Raw genomic sequence first — 11,295 nt, forward strand, 5'->3', positions numbered from 1 at the left:
TCTGTCCCCAGTCCCTCCTCCCCCTCAGGACTCTTGAGTCTGGCTCCCCAAATCCTAAGGGAGTAACCGCAGTGACCACCCCAGGCCCGGCCCTCCCGCCTCCCAGGGCCCCCCAGGTGTGGCTGCCGCACTGTGGGGTCGCCTGGGGCCTCTAGAGATTTACAAGCAGCCTATTTTTGACTTTGCAGCTGCCGCCATAAGACCTGGGCCGTCCCGGGGGGGACAGAGCAGCTGGGATGGACCCTCCCGCCGGAGCCAGCGCCAAATCCTCCTGCTATTTCTGAGCAGCCAGAGGAATCCTGAAACTAAAACCTCCATAGAAACGGCAGATCCCTGTCCCTCTGCAGATGGCCCCGCAGAGGGACCCTGGGTGAGCCCCCTGAAGTTGCTTCAGCTCAACGTTCCCGCGGTCTGAGGCTCCATGCGCCAACTCCTGGCTGTGTGATCTTGGGTAAATTACTTCACCTCTCTGAATCTCCATTTTCTCCCCCTCCTATAAAATGGGGTGAAATACTGACCATCTCGTCAAGAAGGTTGTGAGGGGGCCCGGATGTAGCTCAGCGGGAGACCGCTGGCCCAACGTGTGCGAGACCCTAGGTTCCACCCCAGCACTTTTAACCGAGGATTGAACCCCGGGGGTCTAAACCACTGAGCCCTTTTTTATGTTTTATTCAGGGACAGGGTCTTGCTGAGTGGCTAAGGCTGGCTTTGAACTTGAGATCCTCCTGCCTCAGCCTCCCTAGCCGCTGGAATGACAGTTGTGTCCAACACAATTGTCACCCACCACCACCCGGCTCATCTCCAGCACCTTTAAAAAATGAAAGAAAAAAAGGAATTTTTGAGGAAGAAATAAAACCACCAATAGCTAATCACAGGTTTGTTTTCTGTGGCCCCAAACTGAAAACAACCCAAAGGTCCATCCAGGTGAACAATAAACAAAATCATGCCATGTCACACAGTGGGATTCTACTCGGCAATAACAAGGACTGAGCTATTGATGCGTACGATAACAAAAATAAATATCAAAATACTTATGTGGGGTGAGAGAAGTCAGACAAAAATGCAAACATGCCGTATGACTCCATTTATATAAAAACCCAAAGAATACAAATAAAGCTGGGCGCGGTGGCGCACACCTATAATCCCACGGCGAGGGAGGCCGAGGCAGGAGGATCTCCAGTTCAAAGCCAGCCTCAGCAATTTAGCGGGGCCCAAAGCAACTCAGCAAGATCCTGTCTCTAAATAAAATATGAAGAAGGGCTGCAGAGGTGGCTCAGTGGTTAGGTGCCCCAGGGTTCAATCCCGAGTACAAAAAATAAAAATGAATAGAAAAGAGTCATAGAGACAGAAAGCAGATCAAGGTTGCCTGAGGCTGTGGAAGGGAGGAGGAAGGATAGGAGGAGTGAGGAGGGATTTCAGAGGGCTCCGAAGAAACTTTTGGAGGCGACAGGTGTGTTGTTTATCTTGGTTGTGAAGGTTTCGTGGGATACACGTATGTGGAGAATCATCAGCTTCTATGCTTGAAGAATGTGCCTTTTACCGCGTACCCAGCGGATCCCAGTGAGGCGGGATCAAATCTCTCCATCAGCACCAGGCAATGTATAAATGGCGTTATTCCTGTTACTGATCATGCGGTGGCCTCTGGACAATTCTTTGACTTGTCTTCTCCTCCACCAGAACACAGCCTCGGATCTGTTTTCAGTGTGTCCCCAACATCTGGCACATAGTAGGTGCTCATTAAATAGTCGTGGTTGGCAAAGAGTCAATGAACCCGTTACTTTCTCCTAGGCCACCTCAGAATCCAGAGGGTTAGTTAATCCCAACTGGAGACGATCCGTCGACTGCAAACCTCTATGAGAACCAAGGCAGCTCGGACCCAGGCACCTTCAGAGGAAGGAGGACCGACCAGGGTGGAAACAGGAAGTAGGAGCCAGAGTGGAATGTAGTGGACACTAAACACATGTCCCCACCCCATCCCCAGAAGGGCTTGTGCTTCGGACCGTAGAAATGATTTAAAATGAGGCGGTAGGTTCAGCCCTGGGTCCAAATCCCAGCTCTGCTGGGCTGTGTGACCTCAGACAAGTCACTGAACCCCTCTGAGCCTGTTTCCTCGCTGTGACTGAGGGTGACGGCGTTGCTCAGGCGTCCGCAGGGAGCGTGGTGAGCGCCAGGCAGGCTTATGGGTAAGCAGGCAGGCTGGCCTTCCTCCAGCGGACACCCCTGAGTGTGCACATACGGAACGCCGACTGTGTGCGGGCACCGTGTCGAGTGCCTGGGAGGCCCCAGGGGACGGATCCTGGGTCCCTCTCCTCAGGGCCTTTGCACCTTAGCAGCGACAATGGCCCAATTCCAGACGAGGGGCAGTTTTACAATCCCTGGGACAGCGGGGGCCTGTTTGAGCCCTGCAGACCCTGGGCCCCGGGATCAGTGGGGCCACCTCTCCTCCCCTCAAGCCCCTTCCACCCCTGGACAGCCCGGCCCACACCCACCAGCCAGGTCCCCTCCCGGCTGCCTGGAGGCCCCAGCCAGCTGCACACCACCAGAGGCCTCCCTGGGTGACCCCGTGCAGATGTGGGAGCAGGTGGGAGGGGCAGGGAGCAGAGCGGAGCCCGGCGGCCCCCCGGGACCTCCGTCCATCGCCCACCCTCGGCGTGGACCAGACACTCCCATGGGGCTGCCGAGGCGCCAAACTGGCCGTGTGGGCACCTGACAGCACCGCCCTGGCTCTCAGGGTCCCCAGCTGGGAGGCCCGAATAATGACCGGGGCCCACGGCTGTGAACCTCAGTGAGTTCAAGACGTCCAGTGCTTGAAACAGGAGCCGGCCCGCGACAGAGGCCTGTCCACTGTGACCGCTGTCATCGCTGAGTCCAGGGACGGTGGAAGACAGCCGGGCGGGGCTGTCAGGGAAGGAACCCCAGAGGAGGGGACCTCTGAGCAGAAGCGAGGGGTCCGAGGGCAGGAGGGACAGCGGCTGGAAACGCCCAGAGACCAGCGAGACTGACTCCTGCCCTGGGGTTCCGGTCAGCGCCCGAGCCAGCCCAGCCCGTCCCAGGGGACTCTCGAGGGCCTGGCTGAGCGTTCTTGGGGGCGGCTGTCGGAGCTGGTGGTGGGGACGCACCCCTGCCTGGCCCCGGAGTCTCCCTGGGGTCTGTCTCAGGGAAGCCTGATGCCCCCCCCCCAGCCACAGAGCACAGGGACAGGGAGAGAGCCCCTGGGCCCAGAGAAGCGGAGCCACTTGGCCAGAGCGGCACAGCACACAGGTACTCAGGCCGCGCATGTGCGTCTTGGCTGCAGCTGGAGGGCGGGCCCTTCCCCACCGAGCAAGACAGAAGCCATTGTGTGTTAGGAAACCCAAACCAGGGCCCTCCCGTCGGACGTGGCGTTAGCGGGGAGGCCACGGCCTCCCTCCCCCGGCACCCTGGGGACCCAGACTTGCTTCCAGCCCAGCTGCATCTGGATTCCAGGGCCCAGGGCAGAGCGGGAGAAGCCCCCACAGGAACCTGTCGTCGCAGGGCGAGAAGCAGCCGGGAGGGTGGGGAGGCAGAGGCCCAGCCGGGCTGGAGGGCCGGGCTGCGTCCAGCCCCCAGGGCCTGCAGAGGGTGTGGCATTGTCCCGAGTCAGGGCATGAGCCACCCGGGGCTCCCGGGACGGCTCCTGGGGCCTCAGGAACGGGGAGAGGGTCCCAGCCGCCCAGCCAGTCGCAGAGCCCGGGTCTGTGTGGCCGGGGCGCCACTTCAGGGGACGTGAGCCCCCGCCCCAACCCGGGAGCATCCCTTCTGCCCTCTCTGCCCCACACGTCTGCCCCGCCAGCCTCTAGCGCCTGGCCCATGTGTCCCCTGCACAGAGTCACCCCAGCCCACCAACGGCCCCTTCCCAGCAGACTCCCGGCCCACCCCAGAAAGCCAGAGCACCTCGGCCGGAACCAAGGTTTATTATGCACAGCAGGCTGGGCGGAGGCCGGGGGGCGAGGCAGGGGACCCCAGGCTGCCCAGACAGGACAGGGCCCAGCGCCCAGCCCAGGGAGGTCCCAGGAAGCTGCAGGGACAGGCTGCCAGGCCACCAGGGAGCGGGGGGCAGGGGGGCCCCTGCTCCAGGCTGGGCGTCGGAAACTGGATTTCAACCCCCAGCTTCCAGGCTGCTCTGGGGGTCCAACAGGAAGGGAGGAGACACACCCCGGCAGAGGCTGCGGGGGCGACTTTGATGGGACCTGAGTCCCCACACCCCGCGACCCCCGACTCTGGACCAACTAGAAACAGGGGGCACCCGGGAAAATTTAAAACCGTGTTTTGCAGAGTGGGGGGGCTACAGGATTGTACTTTATAGCTGTAAAACATGAAAACAGAAACTTGGAAAAGCCAAGGCCAAGCAAAAGCCCAGACCCGATCCGACTGTTTGCGGGGGGGACTTGTCAGAAGCCGGGGACCCTCAGGTGGGGCTGGGGAGAGAGGCAGCTGCCTGAACGCACTTGACCTTGACCTCTTGTTTCCAAGGGGCACCCCAGGGAACCCTGTTTGGGAAAGACTCTCTTGAGGCCCTGCCATGCTCTACGCCAGGGTCCTCAGGTCCACCTCCGCCCCCGTGGCTCTGAGCAGGGACGCCGGGAATACCCAGGGCCCAGGAGAGGCGCGGGCAGACCCCCTGCAGCCCCGAGACGCCGCCTGGCGGTCCGCGCCGCCCTCCTGGCCTCTTGCGAAACTTCTAGTCCGTCTGGATCGGTCTCTTGGCTGCCTCGACAGAAAGGCAGCCGGTTTGCTCCCTCCCGAGGGACCCCGGACCCGCGTCGCCCGATCGCTGGGGCTGATCCCGCGGGCCGTTTTCTAACGGGGACACGGATGTCCTCCACCTCCCGCGAGGAACCGTGCGTGGGGTGGAGCCCCTGGGGCTGCGAGGCCCGACCGCTGCTGGAACCTGGTGAGGCCGGGGGACCCCAGGCAGCCTCCCCACCAGTGCAGAGCAGGGCGGTGTGGGGATGGCTCTGGGGGTTCCGGGCTGAAGGCCTCTCCACGCCCGAGGAAGTGACCGCGGGGCGCCTGACGGCCAAGGCCAGCAGCTCTGGAGCCTCTTAGTCGCTGGGGGAGACGCTGCTGCAAGCACAGGTGTTTTCAGGGGGACCCGCCGACCCCTGGGCTTCCTGGGCTAAGGACAGAGACCCCTCGGGCTCCCCTTGGCCCTCGCTGGCCGCCAGAGCCGCCTCGGGCCCCGCCGGGCCCGGCTCCCTGGGGAGCTCTGGTTCCTCCGCAGGGGCCACCTCCTGGCTGCCCGGCTGCTCCGGCCTGCTCTGCACCAGCCTGGCCCCCTCCCCGCTGCCTGGGGCAGCCCTGGTGGGGGACTTGAGGTTCTGCGTGGCAGCCAGGATGTCAGCCTGCAGCTGCTGGGAGGAGTCCAGGGCCTCCTCAGGTCGGCCGTCGGGAGCGCGGTCGGGGACCTCGCTGAAGACGCGGGGGCCGCCAGCCCGGTCGCTCTGGTCCACGTACTTCTTCTTGGGAAAGGACGACGGGTAGTAGGCGGTGGCCTTTTGCTTCTGCCGGGCGATGAGGGCGGCGCAGACGATGAACATGAGCAGGAAGGCCAGGGAGCCCACCACGGCGATCAGCATCACGTAGCGGCGGAAGAAGTCCACGATCCCATCCAGGAAGTTGGTGGGAGGCGCCGGGACCCCCGGCGGCGGCGTGGGCTGGGCTCCCAGGGATGTGGGGCTGAGGGCTGGGGTCCGGGGCGGTGGGAGGCTCGGGGAGGAGGCTGACGAGCCCTCGGCCTCTCCGCTGCCCGCCACGTCCTCCAGGAAGGCGGCCGGCAGGGACACAGAGTGGGTCCCTACGGGCTCGGGCCTCAGGAGCAGCAGCAGAGAGAGGAGGAGGCCGGGGACCACCGAGGAGACCATGTTGCCCCAGGGACCTGCGGGGAAAAGAGAAAGGAAAGGGGGTCAGGATGTGACTCAGCACCACATCTGGTATACAGCAAGTGCTCAATGAATGTACCCGGGCAGAAGCGGGTGAATTAACAGTGTGCACGTCCCTGGCTCCCAGGTGCTGGGTGCTACTGCTGCTAAGTTACTCACATGGGATTTCTCAGTGGATCCTGCCAAGTCCCCGGCGGGTGGGAGGTAATTATGATCATCCCCATTTTCCAAGTGAGCAAACTGAGACCCGGCGAGATTAACTGATTTGTCTAGAAGAGCTGGGGTTTGGATCCAGGTGTGCAGGAGAAATGGTGGGATGGGCCGAGGGAGACGCTGAGGGACTGAGGGACCAGAGGGACAGCCCTGCCCAGGGAACCCTCCCTGGTGGCTCCAGGACCCGGTCCCCTGGGGCCTCGTCCCTGCTCACAGAGTGCTTGGTCCCAGGCTTTCTAACCCTCCCAGCCCCTCCTGCTCTAGGAGGCTCCAGGCCTTGAAGCCCGGGCCTCTGCGGGAGGCCGCCAAGGATCAGCACTGTCCCCATACCTCCGGGCTCCAACCGGGGAACCCCTGGGCCTCAGACAAAGCTGGGGGCGCCCCGCCCCACCGCCACCACTAGATGGGAACCAGATGAGCGGCCTCCCTCCCCCGCATGAAGCCCCGGACCCCATCTGGCCCAGGCAGCCTGCCTGATTAATAAAGTCCTCATGGCCGCGCTCGGGCGGAGGAGCTGCTTTCTAAAAGGGCTCCCAGCCCTGAGCGCCGGGCCTGGGGCCCAGACACACCCAGAGACCCCCGGGCGCCTTCCCAGCCCTGGAAGCCGGCTCAGGTCAGAAGGCCCCAGACAGAAAAGCTCTAGGAGCCCGTCTGAGGTCGTCTCTGGGGAAACGGGGGCCCAGAGCGGGTAAGGGGCAGGCCTGAGGCCACACAGCACCAGGAGGCCGGGGTTCCCGCGCCTTGGCGGCAGGTCCCATTTCCAGATCGGGCCACTGTTACAGCATGCGACCCTGCCTGCCTCTCAGGGAGCGGAGGACTCAGGAGACGAGGGAGGAGTCGGGGTCGTCTACGGCTGACAGTCCCTCCGTCCCCACGGGCGAATGGCCCAGGGCTGCTCGCCCTCGGGTGCGGACAGTAGGGGCTGCAATCAAGTCCCTGCCGTAAAGTGGCACGGTGCTTCCCTGGACCGACCCACGGCCTCCGCCGACACTGTCAACTCACCCCGATGGCTGGTAGCCCCAGGCCCGTGAGTGCTTTCACAGAGTTGTTCTACCGTATTTTTTCATTGCTCTACTGATTTTTTTTTTTTTAACTATTTTCTATCTGCAGTTGGTTGAATCAACCGCCAGGGAACAAGATTCCAAGGTCACCTGCACGGATACAAATTTGGCCAAACCAGCTCCAATGACAAAAAATAAACAAGTAAATACTACTACTGATAATAATAACGGTAATTCTAGGGCATTAAAAACAAAAAGCAAAAGTCTCATTGGCTTTTTTTCTTCTTCTTTTTGCAGGGCCAGGGACGGACACCGGGGCCTCGTGCCCGCAGGCAAAAACCCTGACCCTGCGCCGCATCCCCAGCCCTCATTTAAAAGGAGCTGGTGGCCTCACGCAGCTGAGCCCGCCTCCTATTCCACTGGCTTGTCCCAGGACACGCGTTTGGCCTGTGGCCGGGCCGGGATTAGAACCTTCCTCCGTCCGACCCGGAGCCCCACACCCCGCACACCCGTCTGGCCCCGACCGAGAGGCGACACTTCCCAACCGGGCTGAGGAGCGGAGGCACCGGGAGCCCCCTCCTCGCTGCAGAGGTCCCTCCAGACCCCTGAGCTTGGGGGTCTCTGCCCCCAGCCACCTCCCTCAAGCCCCAGGAGAGACTGTTAACAGTGCCAACTGGAGCTTCTCGCCACAGAGGGTGTTGTGACCACGGGTGGCTGAGCACCCAGCACGTCTCCAGGCAGCCTCGAGCTGAAACTGACGACAACAGCTGGAAAACCGGCTGGGCAGGGGTGGCCATCCTGCCTTCACCGTGTCCAGCTCTGCCTCACTTTCCCCATCTGTAAATGGGTGGCAGCAGGTCGATCCCCTGAAAGCTGTCCCGACTGGATGACGTTCTTAAAGTACCTGGCCCTGGATGGCTGCTCACCCGGGAAAGGTGGACTTCAGGAGCAGGATGCTCCAGGATCAGCCCACATTCCTCCTTGTTCTGCCTACAAACGCTTGTCCTCTCCCGATGTGGACTTTTGCTCAGGGGCTCCTCAGCTGTGGCCACCGAGGAATGCAGGACCCAAACACAGACGCACAAGCACACGCGAGCACACATGCACACAGGCGGCGGCAGCAGATGAAATGCTCCCGTCCCCCCAGAGCCTGGGAGCTCAGGGCAGAGGACCAGGAGGGAGGCCACGGAAACCCTCTCTGGCCCTCAGACGCTGAGACTCCCGATCTCGGTGCACCCGCTGCCCTCAGCTCCTCCCAGCTCTCTGAGAAAGGGACAGCAAAGAGCGAGGACACGACCCTAAGTGAAGCCAGCCAGTTTGCAGGAGATGGCTGTGTGACCCTGGGTGGGGCCCCTGCCCTCTCTGAGCCTCGGTTTCTCATCCGTAGAACTGGCCAGGCAGCTCAGCAATGATCCCGCTGCCCACCAGCTGCCCCTCGTCTCCTGGGAAACTGCCACCTCTGGGTCCTGCTGGTTGGGGACTCGGAATCTCAGGCCTTTAGGAGCTGGGCTCAGGCCCCACCCCTCTCCTTTCATCTAAAAGAAAACTTGGGCGCAGACACCCAGGTTGTCCTGACAAGTCAGGGCCAAGCTGTGTGTCCTGGGGCCAGGCAGCTCACCTCTCTGAGCTTCAGCTTCCACATGTGTGCAGTGGGGATAAGGGCCACCCCCTGGATAAGACATAGCAGCGCCTGACACATGGTAGATGTCAGCCAGCGGGTGCCCCGAGATGGTCCAGGTCCCCCCACTTGGAGACTGTCTGGCTCAGACTTTGCTGTTTTAAAAGAGTCACTTGCGGTCGTGAATATGCAGAAACGCAAATTCACCCCTGAGGCCTGGGGACCCCAAGACTTGAGGCTGAGGCCCCAGAGCTGCTACACCACCCCCACCCAGAGATGGACGGCCAGAGGGGGAGGGGCGGCCCAGGAAAGCTGGCTTCAATTAGTGGCCTTGCGGGGAGGGAGGTTCAGGCCGAGGCCCTGCACCCCATCGGTCTGGGGCCGACCGAGGACAGGGACCCGGGCATCTCGCAGGGGAAACCTGGAAGGAAGGTGTTCCTGAGGGCTGGGCCGCAGGCAGGCCCACACGCAGCGGCGGGGACACACTCTACCCCGCCACGCGACGCAGGCACACCAACTCAGACGCGGCACAGAGCGCAGGAGCGTCCCCTGGGCTCCCGGCTGGGCCACACTACCCGTGCGGGGCTCATCCCGGAGACACAGCGATGCCCGGGCCCTGGCGGTCCCCGTCCCCACCACCCTCACCCCATCCTGCAAGCAACCCCCGGGCGCCCCTTTCAGACCCAACGCACCCCTCGGGCCACCCCAGCACCCGCGGGGCTCGCCCAGGGCGCACGTGCGCCCCGCCGGGCGCCAACCGCGCACCTGGAGACGCCGGCCAAGCGCTCGACGGCCGGCCCTGCGCCCCAGGACGGCCGGGCTCCCAGGACCCAGGGGCCCCAGGACTCACCGGTCCCCCGCGCAGGCCTGGGAGCTCGGGCGGTGGCGAGGAGTGGGCGCCTGGCCCGGAGAGTCCGCCGCGCCGGTGCTCTGGCTGGCGCCCGCGCTCCGCCTGCTCCTCCCGCCGGCCGCGGGGCCAGCTTGATTTCATTAAGAGGGTTTGGGGTGGGGACAGGGGAGGGCGGGGCGGCCGCGGCCACACGCAATCCCACCCCGGCTCGCACTCCCGCTCCGGGCGGGCCAGGGGCTGGCTTCCTCCCTGCCCTCCGACCGCTCGGCGGAGAGGACGGACGCACGGACGGGCTGCCCGGGGGCTCCTCCCAGAACTGAGAGCGGGGGTCCTGCCCGCCCCCCACGCTGCACAGGGGCCAAGGTCAGGGAGGTGCAAGTCAGAAGGAAAATTCCCCGGCCCGGATTCCAGCCGTGACTCAGGTTTTCCAGGCTCGGGGTGCAGAGTGGAGGCCGGCTGTGTTTCGGGGAGGCCCGATGGCGGGTCCAGGCCTGGCGGGGAGCCGAGTCCCGGCACCGGCTGAGGTCAGGCCCTTCCTCTCTCCAGGCTGTTTCCCCACTCAGAGGGGTTGGGAGGGAAGCCTGCTGTGATCCCGCTGACCCTGACCTTCTGGGATGTGTGACCTCACAACACCCCAGCGCGGGTAGCTTGAGCAGGAGTCATAGACCCATTTCACAGAGGGGGAACATGAGGCCAGGTGAATTGAAATGGTCTAACTAGGTCCCCGAGGTGAGTTGCTGGCAGCCCCTAGATGACCCTGGATATCCACTGACCTGAGGAATCCAGTGGGCCTCAACCGGCTCTCATCCACCCATTTGTCCCTCCTTCCTTCCCTCTTTCCTTCCTTCCCTCCTTCCCTCCTTCCTTCCTTCCTTCATCCACTCAGCAGATGCTCAGTACATCTACAGTGCACCAGGCCCTGCGCCAACCAGGCTCCAGAGGAGACTCAGACACAACCCGGCCTCCAGGAGCCACAGGCACCCGGACACTCACCTACTGACTCACAGGAGAACCTTCCTATGCAAATTGCTGTTTTTTTTTTTTTTGGTACCAGAGATTGAACTCAGGGGCACTCGACCACAGAGCCACCTCCCCAGCCCTTTTTATATTTTATTTAGAGACAGGGTCTCACTGAGTTGCTAAGGGCCTCGCTTTTGCTGAGGCTGGCCTCTAATTTTGGTCCTCCTGCCTCAGCCTCCCGAGTCCCTGGGATGACAGGCATGCACCACCACACTAGGCAAAAATGGTTTTTTTATAAAACAAGAGACAAGACTAAGTGCTTTGGAACCCCAGACAGAGGGGCTGGTCCCCAGGGACATCATCCCTGTGAGCAAAAGGAGACCCTGGAAGGGGCGGTCCAGGCAGGAGGGCCAGCAAGGGTGGAGGCGCTGTGTTCAAGTCAGGCTGGGGCATGGCCCAAAGGAAAGGGCAGGGGGCAGAGGCTGGGGGAGTCGCAGGGGCCTGGCTGAAGCCTGAGGCTGGCGGGAGCCTAGGACGCTGTGGAGCAGGAGCCGGAATCAGCAGCTCGGATCCACCTTGGAGGCCGGGGCTCTAGGTTTGGGTTGTTCCTTTGGGTGGTCTCGTCAGCCCCTCCTCACCTCCAAAGCCTGGGAAGAGTCGTTGGTGAGGAAAATAAAATCAGGGACTTTCCCAAGCCCTGAATTCCGGAGGGACCGAGGACCAGGGACTGTCCACCGAGGGACGGCACCCATT

The 11,295-nt window shown here is 62.7% G+C and overlaps 1 protein-coding gene across 2 annotated transcripts; it reads right to left on the reverse strand.

Annotated features, from left to right (window-relative positions):
- Positions 1-3,922: 3,922 nt before the first annotated feature.
- Positions 3,923-9,830, reverse strand: Tmem119 (transmembrane protein 119). 2 transcript variants are annotated; one of them, XM_047561416.1, is made up of 2 exons: positions 9,583-9,830; positions 3,923-5,896 (listed from the first exon to the last, which is right to left on the reverse strand). In XM_047561416.1, the coding sequence occupies exon 2, from the start codon at positions 5,880-5,882 to the stop codon at positions 5,064-5,066; it is 819 nt and encodes a 272-aa protein (XP_047417372.1). In that variant the 5' UTR covers positions 5,883-5,896; positions 9,583-9,830; the 3' UTR covers positions 3,923-5,063. The 2 variants fall into 2 exon arrangements, with proteins under 2 accessions (XP_047417372.1, XP_047417373.1); XM_047561417.1 differs by lacking the exon at positions 9,583-9,830 and adding an exon at positions 6,060-6,559.
- Between the last annotated feature and the right edge of the window lie 1,465 nt (positions 9,831-11,295).

Source organism: Sciurus carolinensis, chromosome 8 (genome assembly GCF_902686445.1).
Source record: "Sciurus carolinensis chromosome 8, mSciCar1.2, whole genome shotgun sequence".
Taxonomy (NCBI): Eukaryota; Metazoa; Chordata; class Mammalia; order Rodentia; family Sciuridae; genus Sciurus; species Sciurus carolinensis.